The 20,758-nt window shown below is 38.0% G+C and overlaps 2 protein-coding genes across 2 annotated transcripts in view; both read right to left on the bottom strand.

The window, feature by feature from the left end:
* Positions 1 to 2,195: 2,195 nt before the first annotated feature.
* Positions 2,196 to 20,758, bottom strand: part of LOC140164601 (nose resistant to fluoxetine protein 6-like) — a 39,124-nt gene continuing 20,561 nt past the window's right edge. Inside the window, exons 9-16 of the mRNA XM_072187928.1 lie at positions 7,289 to 7,454; positions 6,847 to 6,926; positions 6,004 to 6,135; positions 5,413 to 5,557; positions 4,267 to 4,468; positions 3,631 to 3,822; positions 2,688 to 2,793; positions 2,196 to 2,205 (exon numbers count right to left, since the gene is read on the bottom strand). Of these exons, the coding sequence (XP_072044029.1) occupies positions 2,196 to 2,205; positions 2,688 to 2,793; positions 3,631 to 3,822; positions 4,267 to 4,468; positions 5,413 to 5,557; positions 6,004 to 6,135; positions 6,847 to 6,926; positions 7,289 to 7,454 (1,033 nt within the window). The remainder of the gene's footprint in view (positions 2,206 to 2,687; positions 2,794 to 3,630; positions 3,823 to 4,266; positions 4,469 to 5,412; positions 5,558 to 6,003; positions 6,136 to 6,846; positions 6,927 to 7,288; positions 7,455 to 20,758) is intronic.
* Positions 7,947 to 19,728, bottom strand: LOC140168713 (O-acyltransferase like protein-like). The gene is made up of 8 exons (XM_072192126.1): positions 19,485 to 19,728; positions 17,692 to 17,843; positions 15,768 to 15,849; positions 14,355 to 14,469; positions 13,546 to 13,793; positions 11,006 to 11,179; positions 8,801 to 8,897; positions 7,947 to 8,025 (listed from the first exon to the last, which is right to left on the bottom strand). Exons 1-8 carry the CDS (start codon positions 19,552 to 19,554, stop codon positions 7,947 to 7,949), a joined length of 1,017 nt encoding a protein of 338 aa, XP_072048227.1. The 5' UTR covers positions 19,555 to 19,728.

Genomic DNA, 20,758 nt, shown 5'->3' with positions numbered 1-20,758 from the left:
TCAAGGTTATTTAGCTTCTTGTTTCACACCCTACCATCAATCGCGTACTGGACTTCGCTCTGCTTCAGATACAACACGGCTTACTATACATAAGTTCAATGCCAAATCTCTTCATTCTGCCGCAAATAAAGCTTTTTCTCTGGCTGCTCCTGGACTGTGGAACAATTTACCCATCACCATTCGTACTGCAAACTCATTACCAGTCTTTAAGAAATTATTGAAATCACATCTCTTCCCAAAAAGTTGACTGTTTTTATTGCTCACTTTGTTTTGTTATATTGTATTTATGCTTTGAATTTGTTTATGCGCTGTGGTCTAGATGTAACGGCGCTTTATAAAAGAATTGTGTATGTATGTATGTATCGTTGTTACACCACTCTTCTGTGACTTGTCTTCGTCTTTGTTACATTGGACATCATGTCCTAACATCAGACTTGTCTTCGTCTTTGTTACATTGGACATCATGTCCTAACATCAGTTTTTCCAATCCTGCGCATGGGTATTCAACAGCTATGGAGAATAAAGCTGCAGCGGCATAAGAAATCATCAAACAGCCACAAAAGATATAGCACTGGAATAAAAAAATATATGGCTTAATGCAACATGCATGTCCGTTTTCAATCGTCCGGGGAGGATTTGGGTACCTAGATAATCATTCAATGTAGGGGGAAATACACTTATTCAGTCAACCTGTATCATGTATATGCGATCAAGCCAAACTCAGTCGGAACGCGACAATCCTAGTTTTGAGATATGGGCCAAACAATGTGTGTAGGAGTGGGAAATCAAAATTGACCTTTTTTGCAAAATGGATGGAAAAACATTCTTCTTCCGAAGGGAAAATGTTTTTTGACCCCCATCCAACTTCGATAATAAATAATGTCAAAAATCGTGAAATTATTTCAAAAGAAGCGCGGATTTAGCGTTTTGTTGTGCCAGATTTCGTAGCCATATCTTAAGCCAAAGTTACTAAGTTAAGTATGTCTTTACCTGTATTTTAGGTGTGCTAAAAATAACTCAATTAAAGTACTCTAACTTTAAACTTTAAATTCTTTAATGTACAATGATGTACTGGTGTTGAAATTGTTGCAACCTTGTAACCAAAGGTCGTATTGACATGAGGTTTCCACTAATGTGGAGCTTTGAATACGCTTAAAATGGTTAATATAAGAATCCCAAAATTGACGTGGGCTTACTTCAGACTAATTTTGCTTGAAAGAAATGGAAAGTGTTCATTAGCCCTACTAGTATAGGGCCTTTTGACTGTGGTGATCCAAAACCATGTTGAACCTGGCTATATTCAGAGAACTGTTAAACCCTGTGACTGCTACATTGTATTCCCCAACGGTTATTGGGTTTTAGCGGTTCTCGGATATAGTGTGTTTAAAAGGCCCTATAGTAGGGCTAGTGTTCATTGGGCATTGAGTGTGCGATACGTAGGCGATGTGTTTTCGCTTCAAGTACTGAGAGATCATAATTTTTTCAATGTGTTTGTGTGGGTATTGTGTGCGCACTTGTAACCGCCCCAAGCGGGGACACATATATGAGAAACTACCATTCAAATGCAGACAGTGTGGAGTGTGTGACTGTTTGCGTTTGTGACGGGGGGTGTGCTTGGTGGGTGTGTGGAGGGAGCTGCTTAGGGCGGATGGCACCGGAACTGGGTCTGATTGATGAGGGGCACCGGTCTTTTTCGGTATTTATTATATGAAATTTGTCTCCGATTGGGGGCACGTGCCCCTATGACACTACGTCATTGACTGGGTTGCATTATTCGATGTCAGGTGTGTATGAAGCAGTTATCGTTCTGTGGAGGGGGGTGAGTGGGTGGGTGTATGTGTATTTGTTTCTATGAAAACAGAAGAAAGGCTATTGGTGAGATGTGCCTGTATTTGAGAGGAATTGTGTTACTTACGGATGACATGACTGTCATATAACCTGTTGCTGGATATGCTTGGTAATAGGTTTGTATAACCACACCATGTACGAGATACGCCGAGTAGGTCAACCTACTCAATGGTATCCAGAATGACCAACACAGAAAGTCATTGATCCAACCTGAAATGAATGAAATAGATACACGATATGAAGATGGATATGCTTGATAATAGGTTTGTATAACCAGACCATGTATGAGATACGCTGAGTAAGTCAACCTACTCAATGGTATCCAGAAGGACCAACACAGAAAGTCATTAATCCAACCTGAAATGAATGAAATAGATACACGATATGAAGATGGATATGCTTGATAATAGGTTTGTATAACCAGACCATGTATGAGATACGCTGAGTAAGTCAACCTACTCAATGGTATCCAGAATGACCAACACAGAAAGTCATTAATCCAACCTGAAATGAATGAAATAGATACACGATATGAAGATGGATATGCTTGATAATAGGTTTGTATAACCAGACCATGTATGAGATACGCTGAGTAAGTCAACCTACTCAATGGTATCCAGAATGACCAACACAGAAAGTCATTAATCCAACCTGAAATGAATGAAATAGATACACGATATAATGATGGATATGCTTGGTAATAGGTTTGTATAACCAGACCATGTATGAGATACGCTGAGTAAGTCAACCTACTTAATGGTATCCAGAATGACCAACACAGAAAGTCATTAATCCAACCTGAAATGAATGAAATAAATACACGATATAATGATGGATACGCTTCGAAATAGGTTTGTATAACCAGACCATGTATGAGATACGCTGAGTAAGTCAACCTACTTAATGGTATCCAGAATGACCAACACAGAAAGTCATTAATCCAACCTGAAATGAATGAAATAAATACACGATATAATGATGGATACGCTTCGAAATAGGTTTGTATAACCAGACCATGTATGAGATACGCTGAGTAAGTCAACCTACTCAATGGTATCCAGAATGACCAACACAGAAAGTCATTAATCCATCCTGAAATGAATGAAATAGATACACGATATGAAGATGGATATGCTTGATAATAGGTTTGTATAACCAGACCATGTATGAGATACGCTGAGTAAGTCAACCTACTCAATGGTATCCAGAATGACCAACACAGAAAGTCATTAATCCAACCTGAAATGAATGAAATAGATACACGATATGAAGATGGATATGCTTGATAATAGGTTTGTATAACCAGACCATGTATGAGATACGCTGAGTAAGTCAACCTACTCAATGGTATCCAGAATGACCAACACAGAAAGTCATTAATCCAACCTGAAATGAATGAAATAGATACACGATATGAAGATGGATATGCTTGATAATAGGTTTGTATAACCAGACCATGTATGAGATACGCTGAGTAAGTCAACCTACTCAATGGTATCCAGAATGACCAACACAGAAAGTCATTACTCCAACCTGAAATGAATGAAATAGATACACGATATGAAGATGGATATGCTTGATAATAGGTTTGTATAACCAGACCATGTATGAGATACGCTGAGTAAGTCAACCTACTCAATGGTATCCAGAATGACCAACACAGAAAGTCATTAATCCAACCTGAAATGAATGAAATAGATACACGATATGAAGATGGATATGCTTGATAATAGGTTTGTATAACCAGACCATGTATGAGATACGCTGAGTAAGTCAACCTACTCAATGGTATCCAGAAGGACCAACACAGAAAGTCATTGATCCAACCTGAAATGAATGAAATAGATACACGATATGAAGATGGATATGCTTGATAATAGGTTTGTATAACCAGACCATGTATGAGATACGCTGAGTAAGTCAACCTACTCAATGGTATCCAGAATGACCAACACAGAAAGTCATTAATCCAACCTGAAATGAATGAAATAATACAGAAATACTTTTGAATGTTTCCATTAAAGGTTAAAGCGTTAAATGATGTTCAAACTCCAATACCCATTTGTTGCTCATTTGTCTTATTATCATAAGATGCTCATTATCTTTCAGTAATCTTTTTATTGTGCCGTACAAAAGTGTGCCGCACACGGATATTTGAGGTTTATTCAGGGGCGATTCGTGAACTGGGAAAATGGTTACATTATCAGAGACTAAATCAATCTTTCTATAGCTGGTCAAGAAATCTATGATCATGATCAACTCAAGACACATTATGGAACTTTGACCCAAACTCAGGAGTAAAATTATCTGAGGGGTATGTTCAAGCTTGTTTCTTAGACTGAGGCTAAATCTATGTAAAAGACAAAAAAAAGACATGATTGTGAAAAAAAGATGTTTAGCAAACACCCTGTATCATACCTCCATAGCCGTAATAGCAAGCGAATACGACCCATGACAAGACCAGTGACCATCCCAATCTGCTGAAAGTTCCATACAGGACATTGACGGCATTGCTCCATACACTTTCGAACATAGACACATCGCCATAGCTGGTGTAAGTTCCATATATGACGCTTATACCTACTGCAAATGCTAAACCCCATCCGCCAGACACAACTATCTGAATATAGGTGAGAAATAAAAATAAAACAGTTATGAAAAGTTCAGACTTGTTCAGAGAGTTCCTGAGAATATTACGATCGAAATCGAACGCGTACGCGATGTTACTGTTACTGTCCGAAATAAGGAACAATTTGAAGGTTGTCATAAAGACAACCTAAGCATAGATTTTGCTTGTCCTTAAAATATTTCAGTTGTCCCCAATAAATATGCACAGAATCAAATATGCATGACGTTTTTGCTCCAGAAAAAAGTAGCTGTGCTCGGACATGTGCTGGCTTCAAAATTTGATCTCGATCACACTTTACGTACATGGCGTGCGGGAAGGTCGCAACACATCAAAAGAACCGACGACATTCACGTTCGACCGAGTGATACGCATTTAACCGACATTATCCGCTGGTATAAAAATAGCGATTTGCTTTTCTTTTTTTTTTTTTTTTTTTTTTGGCCTCAGTTCGGAAACAGGGACATATCTGACAGTGAAAACTAATATTGTGTGGAAAAGAAATCATACATTTCCTATGGAAATGTTAGTTGTGGCTTTAAATGTTGCATGCTTTAACACTCTTCACGCGGAAAAAGTTTAAAAATTCAAAAATTTCAGAAATATAAATTTTCATGACCATATTTGGAATCAGCATGAAAAAGGTATTAAAATGAGTACAAACAAGCCTAGTATTGGTTCAGTGGTTCTTTAGATAGCTCTTGATATTTTGAGAAAATATTTCAAAACTTTTTCCGTTGTAGCGCATGGCTAGCACGCAGAGCATTAAACATATTGGGAACCCCTAGGCTAGTGTGGTACGGTAAAAATCTGTCTAACATCAGAACACGGTTATCACAGGCACTCGTATACATAATAACAAAGAAAAGTGTCGCATCTGAGGACAGACTTTAAAGAATCGGGGGTATTTGCCTTGAATAAGTCGATATTTCACTTACGGAAGAAAGGCGTATACGTTGATGTTCACTTATTTGCCTGAACATAATGTAACCCATGATCATTCCTATTAAGAAAGCAGGAATTCGTGTGTATGGTTGGATGTATACCAATTCCAAGTAATTCTTTGAATAACCGTTAATGGATCTGTGAATTAGAGAGACAATTTGGGATGTGATAATTTAGGCACATTTAGCAGAAAAACGATCAAATCAACATGGTTTATTCATGTTAAATAATAATACTACTAATAATAATATGTTACTCCATTTATTTGTTTTGTTATTTTACCTGAGGATATTATTTTTAAATTACTTTTCATATGAAACCCTGCTTGTTAAAATTTGATGTGTTGCTGTATAGTATCATTTTGATCAAATCTGTATTCGACACGGATACTTTTCATATTTTACGATTTCTCAGTCTGACAACCCCCTCAGAGTGTCCTTTTCCACAAAATTACAAAAGGCACATTATTATTAGGTCCTCAAAGTTTCCTGTTTTATGAGGAATAAAGGGAAAACTTTTGACTGATTAACTGTAATACAAAACTTTTGGTAGTACTTTTTGTGTCGATCACCAGTACCACTTACAAGCCAATATCAGCTCCTAAGATTGAACCATATCCATTTGTTGTCAGGTGATTCTTGCCAATCAAAGAACCTGTTACCACCAAGCTAGCTAAGAGCATGACAGAAGCAACGAGTATACCAATGGTTTGAGACCTGTGTGTAAAGTCAAGACTTCAATCATCTTCTGTAGCATCACGATCGATAGATTTATTATTATCTTTTCACTCATTACATGATATAATAAGAATACCTTGATACAGGTATACGGCATTTACATGACATTGCTGCAGGTTGGTAGAAGATAAAAGATGATGATTCCAATTCCAACCGACCAACCAACTGCCATGTCCACCAATGACATAATGTTGAACATTTAAAGCAGCTCTCAGTAGTGGAATATTAGTGATATCATCATCATCATCATCATCAGAATCATCATCAACATCATCATCATGTAATCAATATCATCATCATTGTCATCATCATCAGCATATGCCTATGCATATCATTTATTTTCATGATTTATTTGAAAAAATAAAACTATTTATCAATTCGCCGTCGAAGTGACGTTATAATCGGATTAACTACCATAGCAAATGAATACAATTTTTGAATACAGCCCTGCACTACAACGTTCACGCGGTACCTATGCAGTGAATCATAGATGTCAAAGAAATGCTGATCACTCGCACCTGTAAGATAAGTATCTTTGAAAAGAGCGGTATTGTATTCAATCTATGCTTGCAGACATACACAGGTGATGAGTACAACCTGCTTGTAGTGCAGGGCGGTATATTCGAAAATTGTATTCATCTATTGCTATGGGAGATAATCCGATTATGACGTCACTGCGACGGCGAATACCTGATTAAAGGTAGTAGAATCAATGGAGATATGATGAAAAATTGCATGTCACATGACAAATACCATGACCACTGCATGCACTAAAAGGATATAAAAGGAGTCAACATAAGCATTTTTATTAGGCTTAAAAAGGTTTAACACAATTTTTTTTTTTCAACATGGACTCGATAAGTCCATTTTTTAAATTAAAACAAAAAAAATCATCCAAAAATATTTTTAAAAGAACAGACATGTAATCAGCCTAAAACAGACTTGTCGCAGTCTAAAAAGTTCATTGCTTATTGTAAAACGTGTAGACTTGGCACAAATCTTTGCAATTACTCTAAAGAATTTCATGGTGTGTCAAAACCATACACTCATAAGGATTGAAAATTCAGTATGGTACTGGTATGGTTATAAAATGTCAATGTATGGCTTAAAGAAATCAAATCATAAAACATACCATATCTGCCTGTGGGAAGTAGGTGTTGATGTAAAGAAGATTTCGCCACCAATACTGTTCGCAAAGTGAATCGAAGTGGATAGCTTGATACCACTTAGGTCCATCTCCGAAGTATGGATGATGGTAGATCATGAAGAGGATAACAAATGCGTACAATGGAGTTATTCTGGAAATAAAGCAAAGAAACTAACAAAACAATGTGTGAGCTCAGAAAAATATAGGTCGAACGGGACGATTCGCATACCAAGTACCATAGCTGGACAATGGGGCATGTCAGCAGTAATCACATGTTTCGGATTGAAAAACAAAATTTGATTAGGGGTGCTTATTAGAGGGGCACTTGAGGGTGAAATCTGGTTACACCTTTAACCTAAAGTAACCGGAATGGTATAACAATTGAAATGGCAGCCATGATAGCTTAAGGGGACAGACTCTAGGTGGTAATAGGGATCACAAAAGAAAAGATTGTATCCTTTTTGACAAGAAGACATGTTTTTAGCGGGAAGTGTTAGCTTTCGTTCGATATAAAAACTTTTCTGATTGGATGAAGGAAAATATCGGGGTTTTAACAAAACCTATCACAGATACCGTTTTTTACACTATTCACCAGCTAGAAGCCACGGCTAGAAGCTCACACAGCTCTTATGATGCTATGCACTCAACCGTGTAGTGACAATGGATTACTAGACTCTCTGACCTTGGACAAATTTGTGTACTCAGGTGTGTCGAGGTGGAAACTGTGCATAGATGCATTTATAAGAGTATCGTTTTGTAGCCAAACCTTTCGATATGAGATGGGGTTTAGAAGAGTTTTGAATGTCCTGCACTGCGCGCATCCAACGCATCATGAAGAGGTTGCTACTTCCGGTAATATAGTACAAAAATTGATCTTCGTGCAAATTTCTCGCGCCAATATCCTTCGATTGAGACGGATAGCATAATACCCGTTTATACGTACGGCTAGTGTTTATAGTGGGCAAGTTTCCGAACAATTTATGTACCGCACATCTGCTCTGACTATAAACACGCTGAGCAAATTGTTAGTAATGTACGCAACATTATAATGTTATAGGCTGGACTACATTAGCTTACAGTCCAGCAAAATATAGTGCATTACGACGAGAGAGTTCAGAGAAAGAAAGACGAAGAGACAGTTTAAAAATATACAACAAACCTCCATATCCGGTGAAAGTAAAACATAGGCCACGAAATTTTCCCGTCGGATTTCGCCATCCGCGTAACTGTCAAATAGCAAAGCAGGAATCCACTAAAATAATAATAATAAATAATAATAATAATAATAATAATAATAATAATAATAATAATAATAATAATAATAATAATAATAATAATAATAATAATAATAATAATAATATAATACAGATGATGATCAGTAGGGCTACACAGTAACGACGATGATGATGACCAATGATGTTGACGACTACGATAAAATGATAACGACAACAACGACGACAATAATGATACATCATCGTCATCATCAACAAAACATACCTCATGAAGAAGAAAGTGTCCACTGCTGAGTATGCATTGCTAACAGCTTGAAAGAAGAAACTGGGAAGTAACTTCTCAAATGGCTCCGACGGGTTTTCTAGAGGAAAAAATAGATATCAAACTTGTGACTTCAATATTATTTTGGGGAAATTCTGGGGTGAATTTAAACATATGCCAACATTTAAGACAGCTAGTAAAATATAATTTGATAATGTAAATTAATTTCACACACAAAGTATAATCACGTTAGACACACTTGCAATTAGGAGTTGTTAGTCAAAGAAAAATAGCAAAACCAATATCGTACTTAAGTTATAATCACGCAACTACCCTAAAAACGGTTCCATTAACTTCCTGTTATTCCGAAGGCCCATTCCGAAGGTTATTCCGATAGGCCCATTTCTGTTCTTCCAATTGTTTCCAAAATTATTGAGAGGGCCATTCATGATCAATTGTATATGTTTATGACTAATGCAGGTCTTCTCTCTGAAGATCAATCTGGTTTCCGTGCCAACCATTCAACTACCACAACTTTACTTAATTTAGAAGATTTTATACTTAAGAACATGGACAGTGGATTCGCTACTGGTGTTATATTTATTGATTTAAAGAAAGCTTTTGACACGGTCAATCATGAAATACTACTTAAAAAACTTGAAAAATATGGTGTTCAAGGCAAAGAGCTTCTGTGGTTTAAATCATATTTGTATAAAAGATCTCAAACAGTTAGTGTAAATTCTTCTTTATCTGACTTTGAAAATGTTAATATTGGAATTCCGCAAGGATCAATCCTAGGTCCTTTGTTATTTATTATTTTTGTAAATTGTATGCCTAATGCTGTTAACTGTAAAACTATTATGTACGCAGATGACACAAGTTTAATGTGTAAAGGAAAGAATGTTTTGGAATTGCAAGCTAAATTAGAGTCAAGTCTTTGCAGTGTAGCAAATTGGTTTCATGCAAACAAACTTACTTTAAATGTTGATAAGACCAAGTTTATGGTCTTTGGTACCAACCAAATGCTTGAAAAGTTTAATGATATAAATCTAACATATGAGGATACTTTTATTATTGAACGAGTTCACGAGTTTAAATATCTTGGAGTAAAACTTGATTCTAAACTTTCTTGGTCAGCTCATGTAGATTATTTATGTAAAAATGTTTCTAAAAAATTGGTGTCATTAGGCGTGTTAAATACTTCCTGCCTCGTCAAACCATTGTTATGTTATCAAATGCACTTGTTATGCCTCAATTTGATTATGGTAGTTCTGTATGGAGTAATTTTTCTTGTGAATCTCAAGCAAGGCTGCAAGTGTTACAAAATCAGCTAGCCAGGACAATTTTATCTGCTGATATTAGAACACCAATAAGTAACTTAATGAGTGCACTACAGTGGATAAAACTAAATGATAGATGGAATAATCAACTTCTTATTTTAGTTTTTAAGTGTTTAAGAAACCTGGGTCCATCTTATCTATCATCTAAATTTGAATTTGTTCATGATAGTCATATGCATATTACCAGGAATCATTCATCAAATACTCTTGTTGTACCAAAATGTAATTCAAATTCAGGCAAGCGTACATTCCATGCCAGAGCTGTTAATACTTGGAATGAAATTGCACCTCAAATCCGCAAAGAATTAAATAATATGTCTTTGTATCAATTTAAAGCGCGAACAAATACTTCTGCTAAATAATTTGGGATTTCTATTCCCTTATAAATTGTACTTTTTATAAGGACATTTTAGCTTTAGCTTGTATTTTGTATAATCTTTGCCATATGAGTTCAATACTATTTATTATGTTATTGATTTACCATGTGTAAGATGTAAATTTACTATGTATCAATATGTATTACAGTATTTTATAATTGTATGAGGGCCTGCTTGGAAAGCAGTGCTTGACACTGAAGTGGAATTACCCTCAATAAAGAAAGATTATTATTATTATATTATTATTTCGAATGGGGCAAGAGCAGTGTTATTCCGGATTTTCCCCACTCTGTAAGCATAACCCCGCTACGGTTAGGGTTATGCCTAACCCTAACCGTAGCCCTAAGCCGAATTGACCCTTACCCTAGCCCTTTAACCCGTACCAATACCAATATTTACGGAATAATGCCCCTTCGAACGGCCATTCAGAATAACGGAGCTTAACGGGCTGACCCCCTAAAAAAACTATCGCAATCTTCGTGCACACAAACCTATTCCAGCCATCACGCCGAATATAATCGTATGTCCAAGAGCTACCCATGTTAAGCTGATAACACGTATACCATGCAGGCATCCAATGGATTGAGACTGACCGATGCTGGTATCCAGAAGTTTGGATATGTTTCGATTGAAAGCAAAACACAGAACAACTTCTTGAAGCCTACCTAAAAAGAAATAAATTCAAATCTACTGTTAAACAGAGTTTCTAGTAATACAGTATCATTAATTGGAATTCTATAGCCATCCTAGTACACAAGCACACGAGAGGTTCCGCCAATGACCAATAGCTTCTCAGTGGCATAGCTGGGATTTGGGGGGGGGGTGGCAAATCCACCCCGGCGCTCAATAAGCAGATGGAAGACTTGGCCGGCCGACGAGATGGGAAATTACACCACCACCTGGAAAATCATACACTCGCTTTCTGGGAAGAACTCAAGGAAAAGGGTGAAAGTAAAAAAGATGGCTGGAATAGCCCCAACCAGTGACCTTGAACTGCTTGAGAAATGGAAGGAAAATTTTAGCTCATTCCTTAACGACGACAGTGGCACAGCAGCTTCAGAACTTCCTGCACCAGCTGTTGAAGATCTTCCTATCATCACTGAGCCCCAACTCGTGAAGTAGTTGAAGCAATAGCAGCCGTGAAGACCAACAAGGCATCAGCATTGGACTGTGCTATAACTGGTGAAGCACTTCAGGGAGGAGGGGATAGCATGATTGATATGATTCTCGAATTTTGTATAGAAGTATTTTCAACGCTGACACCGCCACGTCAATGGATCACAAATGTAATCATTCCTCTACCAAAGAAAGGCGACCTCTCTCTCATGACAAACTACCGTGGTATTTCGCTTATGTCCATTGCCGCAAAAGTGTACAACAAGATCCTTTTGAACAGGATCCGACCTCTCATTGATCCTTCGCTGAGAAGCAACCAGGCTGGCTTTAGATCAGGTCGCAGCTGTGCTCAGCAAATACACATTTGATGAGGATCATGGAAGGCTTCAAGGATTACGAGCTTCCTTTGACAGTCACTTTTGTGGACTTCAAAAAGCCTTCGACTCCATCAACAGGTCCGCCATGTTTTCAGTGCTGCGGCATTATGGAATACCAAAGGTTGTGGTAAATTCCATCCAGGTGCTCTACAAGGACTCCAATAGTGCCGTTATGGTAGATGGAAGTATCTCAGAGCCATTCCAAGTAACAACTGGAGTGCTTTAGGGTGATGTGTTGGCAACATTCCTGTTCATTATCCTGGTAGACTACCTTCAGAAGAAATCAATTTATGGAATTGCCGCTGGAATTGTTACCTACCCACGTCGGTCAATCAGGTATCCTGCTAGGATGCTGAATGACCTGGATTTTGCTGATGATAATTGCCCTGTTGGAATCTTCCATAGCCCGGGCCCAGTCGCAGCTTACTAGGACTGCGACTGCAGCAGCAGATCTAGGCCTTGTCATCAGCGCACCTAAGACAGAATATATGACTGCAAACTGTAACGCCCAACCAGCACTTGAAGTCTATGGTAGTACCATCAACCATGTCACAGACTTCAAGTACTTGGGTTCCAAGATGGGCTCTAGTGCTGGAGACCTAAAAAGAAGAAAAGCACTAGCTTGGGCAGCTTTCTGGAAACTGGAACGCCTTTGGAGAAGCCCATCCCTGCCAGTCGAAACAAAAATCAAGCTGTTTGAGACAACTTGTGTTACTGTCTTTTTGTACGGGTGCGAGTCATGGGTAATCACCAAGGACATGGAAAACAAGATCAATGCCTTTGCAACATCTTGCTACAGAGTCATGTTAAACATCAAGCGTGTGGATCGGATTCCAAATGAAACCATCTACAATCTGACCAACATCACTCCACTGGTTGCCAGAGTCAAGATTCATCAACTCAAATTTCTTGGCCATATACTGCGTCTTGAAGACGACGAGCATGTGAAAGAACATGCCCTTTATATTCCACCACACGGGATGAGGAAACCGGGACGGTCGCGCACACTGTACTTACAGTATGTCCAGCACCTCCTGGGAGATACTGAAGGGATGCTGCAGCCAAACAAAATTGTTTCGCTTGCCCAAGATCGCAATAGTTGGAGAAAGCTTGTAGTCGCCTGCTCCACAGCCGACTGATGATGATGATGTTTCAGAATGAAACAACCCTATTTCAATAGTACACCTGGACAATATTGGAACACCAATGTCCTTGCTTGCTGATGTGTCTAGGCACCCTCCTGAACAACATAATCAAAAAAGGAGGAAAAGAGAAGTAGGGGAAATACTAATTTGAATATGTGCCAATATGTTTCAGAATTATATGACCCTATTTTTTGATATGTTGTTGATGTCTTTTAAAGATACCTACATTGATCTAGCTCAAACGTAAATTTCCTCCGTATTCTATCCACACATATCTGTCATGTATATTATCATAATTCATTTTTGAAGCAACTAAAACTGAACGAATCCAATAAATGCTCATTATTCATATTATTCAGATGATTATACCTAGCAAATTACTGTAAAACCTACTTGGTTTTAAACCAGCAATATCTGCAGAACTGCTTTCTATATTTTTGACTTCACAATCAAGTAAAGGCTTTGATTCTTCAATTGAAGTCTTAGTAGCTAGTTTGTTGGTTTCTCCTGTACTGCCATACGATTGGTGGGATGACGACCGTAATTTACTGTCTTTGATCATCTTTCTTTTCTTGTATTTCTGGAAGACGTCAAGAGCTGCACCTGACAACATCATGATGGCTAAAATCAGGCAGAAAACACTGCAAATAATAATGGAATGATGAAACCATAATTATGATAAGATGGTTGCGAGTACGAAAGCATGCTGAGATACAGGTATTCGACACCAATCGGTAGACTCACGTTAGCGCTACCCAGCAAACACTAAAATGTTCTTAGAGCATTTATTCAAAACCATGAAAACGTTTTAATAACATTTAAATGTCGGGTTATAAAAAGGTCCTGAAAACGTTTCTAAAACGTTATTGTAAAATATTTTTGGTAAACATTTATTGCAAAATATTTTGTCAACACTTGTGGCTTGCGTTGCACGATGCGAAAGGAGCCTACACGTTCGCCAATAATGAAAGACTCTAAAAAATACCAACATAGATCATCAAATTAATCAATGAATAAATTTGATCCCCCCCCCCCACCAAAACAAATTGTACCGAGTCGAATCATCTTACTCTTCTTATATGCCTTGTGTGCCATATTGGGCGGGCGGGCGTTCGGGCGTTCGGGCGGGCGGGCGGTTGAGGGTACTTTTGGACGGACCATTGGGGGTAGGCTCGGAGAGTGAGTCTACTATCAATACTTACGTGAAACATATAAATCCAGCATCATACGGTCGTTGTGGAAAATCCTGACAATTAACCGGTGAATCGGCAAACATGGGCGTCGCTAAGTCAAGTAAGCGGTACTCGGGCGGTATTACTGCATGAAGAAAAATACTATCGTTTAGCAAACCAATCTTACATCAAAATGTTTACTAAGTTGTCAACTTGGTAATCCCGTAAATTACCTCTGACCGTATAAGTGAGGTGTTTATACGTTTACGTCCTAAATGGGTGCCAAATGATGAATCAACTGGGAAATCTACAAATTTTACGTTATTGCTCCAAATTTTATTTGAACCTACGGTTAGACCAAAATGTTTATGTGCACGCAAAAGATTTAGAAAGGAGTTGACCTATCTACGACATATCGGCCTGCAGTTTTACAAAAATTACATTCCAAGAATATTTCTTAATATCCGCCTATAAAACTACCTGATCAAATTACTTAACATAGAAAGTCTTATATATACATATAAGATAATCAAAAACTTTAAATACAACTTATAAAGGCAAATGAAAACACTGGAAATACAACGCGGCCTTCATTTGGCGTCTTTGGCAAAAATGTCATAGGTCAACATTTTAATGCTCCACATAATGGGTGACAATAATTTCAAATTTTTCGCCATAGCAATTCAAAAAGGAATGGTTTGAAATATCTAGAACATATTTTCGTCACCTATACTTAACACATTTAACAATAATCATGACAATAGGTCACATCATTATTAGGAATCAATTATTGATACCCAACGGGAATAACGTCAACGTCATCTGTACCCACTGGGTATTGAATTTGACTCATTTTGTATACGTAACGGAACATCCAAGGTAGTACAAACGATTTTTGGTTGAATCGATATGGTAACCAAGATCATAATAATTTTCATCAAAGTCGGATAACTGTTTCGATTGTGACCTCTGTTGAATCCATAATTTGACCTTTTTGATTCGCCGTACAATGGTAGGATATTGAGCTGGTACTCGTAGGTCAAGCTGTACATATTGTAGATTCTTATTATCAAAGGAATATTTTGGTGTGAATTTCATCAAAGTTTTAACTTAAAACTTTGACATTGGATAAAACAGATAGCCTATGGTGCCCTTACACCTAATGTCATACCAAGCTTTACGATAACATTCAAATCAGCGTTTTGGTCGGTTTATTGCTCAAGAAATGGGAGCTGGTAAACAGATATCAGTAGGATCTCATCATCTGTCGGGGCCCAGTATTTCCAACCCATTATGTTTCAACATTCGCAAAATTACCTTTAAATGCGTTGGGTACAAATACTCTTTACAACTTGAGGTAAAATTTTGAGATATGCGTGTTCACGAATTGCACATTTGGCAATACTTATAGACTAATCTGTAGTCTAGCACAGACCTACTCACACATGGTAAGGTTGTCTACTTCTTGTATGATATCATTCTCTGAACACACGTCGGGAACGCACACGCCATATCTGAGCTGCAACTGTTCATTAAAAATAAACATAACGTGATTAGTGAAACTAACATTTCGTGGAAAATAAAGTCGTCGGCAGAGTGCTACACTATCGTACGTGACATTTTGGCCGATTTGAGATGTTGACGAATAATGGAAGGCTATATAAAAACACACATTTTAAACCAGGTTTTAAGTTTCAAAATTGCTTAATTATTTTTTAATTAATAAAATAAAACATCGTAAGTGCAATGCAATTTTATTAATGCCTGCAACAATATCGTATGTGCCACTTACGATAGTTTTGCACGCAGTTTTCCATCTGCTATTAGTGCAAGACTATCGTATGTGCCACATGCGCTACTTTCTTGAACCTACACATCAAAATCACGGAATGCTACACCATCGTAAGTACAAAACAGTCTCTAACATATCACTAACTGTGACGCTGACGGATGTAGGCATTGTCACCAAGCTTCCTAAGTTCATAGCTCCAATGACTGGTAATAGAGACGACAAATCCGGTGTTTTTATTCTTAGATTCAGTAATAAATCTTGAGAGATAACCCCTGGGAGATAACATTAAGGCAAAATATGTCTTGCTATTGTAAATATTATGTACCGAAATAAATTAACAGTTGTTTAAGTAACATAAAATGACAGATATTGGAAATTTGAGCCTATATTACGCATATCCTAATTTAGCCGTCAAATTCATCAATGCTACACTATCGTATGTGGCACATACAATAGTGTTGTACTCTGCACTCATTTCTATTTGAGTGCAAATACGATAGTGTTGCACTCTACACTAATTTCTATTTGAGTGCAACACTTACGCCCGGGGGGGGGGGGGCACTTCAATTTGAAATGGATATAGGTGTAGGGCTGGCGCTTTCGCACTAAGGGGCATTCGGTGAGAGCAACATGTAAAAAATATGGGGTCATTGGGTGAGAGCATGATTTTTGGCATTCGGTGAGAGCAAAATGTAAAAATATGGGGTCATTGGGTGAGAACATGACCTTTTTTTAAATGGAATCTTTGGGTGAGAACCAAAACAGTGCCACAAAAACCTCGAAAATCGAATTTCTAGTTCTAAATGGCTTCAAATTTCTTTATTTTTTCAAAATAAGTAACAAAATCAGTGATAAATGAAAGTTGCTGTTCAAATTGAACTTATAAGGGTCTTTGGGTGACAGATCAAATGGAAAAATAGGGGGTCTTCGGGTGACAGAGCGCGGAGCGAGCATGTGTTCGTAAAATAATATGGGGTCTTTGGGTAACAGCGATGCTGAAAAGGGGTCTTAACAGCCCTACATACGCGTCACCTCCAAAGTTGGAGTGCCCCCCCGGGCACTATCGTATGTGGCAGTTACGACATCTAAATCAGTAAATAATTCACCTATTTTTTTTTAACACCATTTATATATTCTATATTATTAAAATTGAATTGCTTTACATTCCCATGTCATTTTATGTCTACTTGGAAACAAACGGCTACATGTAGGCTACGCAAAACACAAATATGCTCCTCCTGTAAAATTGTCCAAACTGCACTTACGATAGTGTAGCACTTTGACTCTGTGGACGAAGTAAGAATGCATTCTTGTATTGGCACATTCTTGCTTTAAGGTGTCTTAAATAAAGGTACTGCAAGCCGTAGCCAGTAGAAAAAACCCGATAAGCCAACGTTCAAGAACACTTTCGTACTACTTGCGTAATATGATATATCCAAAGACACTCTATAGCTGACTCGATCCATTTTATTAATCTAGATATGTACATTCCCCCGGGACATTCCCCATCCGAAAACAAATTGCACCACCCCTACGGGCCATCGTTCTACATCTCTTCCTTTAATTTTACCGTACCGGTATCGGTAGACCAAGGCTAGACGCATTGATCCCGATGTTGATGGAGCAGTAGTGCATATGTGTAAGAGATGCACATTCGTCATAGTCTCCCAGCCAGTCGAAATTTCCAGCCAAAACACCAGCAGGCACTTTACCAAATGCATCTAGAGCTGAAATGAAATACATATTGGAAAATAATATAAGTACTTTTAAAGGTCCGTAACTCGATCGACAGCATCCTCCTCCTATTTTTCTCATTGTTAACGAGTTCATGGTATGATATAAAAATCATATTTTTCTCATTACCATCCTGACATTTGACGCTCCAAATCGATGTATTTCGACTATTTCCAAAGAAATTGTGACAAAACAGGCGAATTGTGGTTACCAAATTCCGCACGCCGTAATTCTGGGCCTGGCCGAGTTCGCACCTTATAGACAAAATACACTTATGTGTTGTGAAAAGCTACTACAGGTGGGTAGGGGTAAAAAAAAAAAGATTGTTGCCATTTTGACCAAAATACATGTGTATTGATGATTTGCCAAACAGAAACTGACGGAATACAATTGCTTTGAACTGGGTGTGCCTGTTGTCAAGTCGATGACAGACACGCGTATTAAACAACCTTGAATAACAATACAATTGTGATGTAACGTTCCGTTTTGAACATTTCCAACCAACAGGTACTTTCGGTACTTTCCCAATAATTTGGTGCAGGATTTACTATATGATAAAGCCGCTTGTCGAGATTTTGGCGGGGATTTTGGCAGAGTGAAAATGTTTAATACAATTTGCCCTGAAGAGCTCTGAAGCTGAAGTGGATGGAATCCTGTATCTCAGAGCGTTATCTATCTGTTAGTTTCTGTTGGCAAAGCATGGTCGAAAATGTAGCCTTTCAAAATACCGCGCCGGGTGTACTACAGGGTTCTTCTCGAGGATGTTAGATACGCTTAGATAGAAAGGACTTGGAGGGTAAATAAATTACGTAATGCTTTGTTCCTTTGATGCCGAATTGATTTTCCGCCAAGCTATTCATCGAAAAGTACCTTTTGTTCGGGACAAAGGGCTTCCGCCATTAAATCAAATCGGTAAGCAGACCTGACAGCGTATTAACGCTTTACCTAGCAGGCTACTGTCAATAAGTGATCAAACGAAAGTCGCGTGAAAGTGCCTACTGGAACGAAAAGTACCTTTTGTTCCCATACAACCCAAGGGTGTGATTGAGTAGCCGTAAGCACAAAAGGCACAGCCGTCGATGTACAGTTCGTTATCACCCACTGACTTTAGGTGCTTCATTTAAATCATTGCTGATCGATTACACATCAAAATGTATCAAGACTGCCATGTCCACATTTTCCGCCATTTTTTCATTAATAGCCTAATTATTCTTGCCGCCCCTTCTGCCCCGCCATTTTTTCTTTCATATTATTCGTCTTGCTGCCCCTTCATCTCCCACCCTTCTTTTTGAAACCCCCTGCTTTTACCCCAGGGGGATCGCGCCCCGAAGCCCCCCCCCCCCCAAAAAAATACGCGCATGTGTAAAGGATATGCAACATTTTGATAACATTCATAAAACATTTTTGAAAACGTAATGCATGCAATACATTCTAACAGAATATGTTATTTAACTGTTGACAGAATATTTTGCAAACATGTTTGCCCAAAATATTGTACAATTTGATAGCCTTAGCGTAATGTTTTAAAAACGTATTCATATAACCTGACATTTAAATTTTTTATTAAAACATTTTGAATAGGGCCTAAACATTTTATAAACACATTTTAGTTGCAGGGTATCTACTAGTACTACCTTTAATAGTCGCTGCAGTGTTGTTGACTAGTAGATAAATGCCGTCTCTACAATCCATGTCGTCGCCCATTTTGATGATTTTAGCTCATACTCATTCAATATCCTTTCCTTATGTTTTCTTAACCTGGAACACTACCATGGCAGGATATACTGATGCATGCATGCACGCATAGTTTTCACTATCTACGATGATGCATGCATGCCAGGTCAGCTAGTTTTCATGCACCAAATCACGTCCACCGTTTAGTTGATAGTTAATTTGACCTCACTGGTCAAGTTCAAGTTCAATAGCAAACAAAAGGAAAGTGGGTTTTGTTGTGTAGTTTTTGGTTTGGTTCATGTACAGGGTGTCCAAAAATATATACGGCACGATAAGGTGCAAAAATATCGGATCTTTGTTTTCTACAGCCTCACATTTCTATAGAACTATTAAAAAGACTGGTACCTCATAAAACAATTTAAAAAAACACTGAAAATATATCAAATACGTCAAGCCCATAATTACATTATTTTTTCGATGTAATATCGATATGCAGCATTGGAAATGTTTCAACTTTGTATCACAAAACAATATAACAAAAGAAATCCACTCACAAAATAATAGAACACATAACAAAGTTTTTTTCATCTCTCCTAAAAATGACCGCCTCACAAAAAAATATTTAAGAAATCCACTCACAAAACAATATCATACATTATTTACAGTTTAGGGGCTGTGCAATAATTATGAGCCCTGGGGGAGGGTAAAATTGGGAGGGGCAAGAAATTTTGGCGAGCCAAAAGGGGGGCAAGCTATTTTTGGCAAGCCGAGAGGGGGGTAAGCGATTTTTGGCACACATTCTTGGGTCGCCTTTTAAATAAAACGCTCTGGAATACCGTACGGAAACGCTTAAATATGCAAATTTTCCTGCTCGCTGCGCTCGCAACATGTATATAGACCATTTAAGGTTTCCAAATTGGGATCCCAAAAATTTGGCATGTCAAAGGGGGGCAAAGATTTTTGGCGGGCCGAGAGGGGGGCGAGCGATTTTGGCGGGCCGCCCGAGAGGGGGGGGGCAAGCGATTTTTGGCGAGACATGTGGACATTTTACCCCCCAGGGAGGCTCATAATTATTGCACAGCCCCTTATGCGTAGACCTATATAGACTGTAGAGAGCGTGAATCATAAGTGAGGTATTGACGGCCTCACAAAACAATATATAACAAAAGAAATCCACTCACAAAATAATACAAAACATCAAGTTTTTTATTCTTTCCTAAACATGGCGGCCTCA

The sequence above is a fragment of the Amphiura filiformis genome, chromosome 1 (genome assembly GCF_039555335.1).
Source record: "Amphiura filiformis chromosome 1, Afil_fr2py, whole genome shotgun sequence".
Taxonomy (NCBI): Eukaryota; Metazoa; Echinodermata; class Ophiuroidea; order Amphilepidida; family Amphiuridae; genus Amphiura; species Amphiura filiformis.
Note: the sequence above shows the minus strand (reverse complement) of the source record. Positions and strands in the feature narration are given on the sequence as shown.

Bases quoted from the DNA above. Each gene is read 5' to 3' on its own strand.
- LOC140168713 (XM_072192126.1), bottom strand. From the start codon at position 19,554: ATGGGCGACGACATGGATTGTAGAGACGGCATTTATCTACTAGTCAAC. The intron at 17,844-19,484 runs GTAGTACTAGTA...ATTTCATTTCAG, and splicing joins CACTGCAGCGACTATTAAAG to CTCTAGATGCATTTGGTAAA. The intron at 13,794-14,354 runs GTAAGTATTGAT...TATTATTTGCAG, and splicing joins GCTGGATTTATATGTTTCAC to TGTTTTCTGCCTGATTTTAG.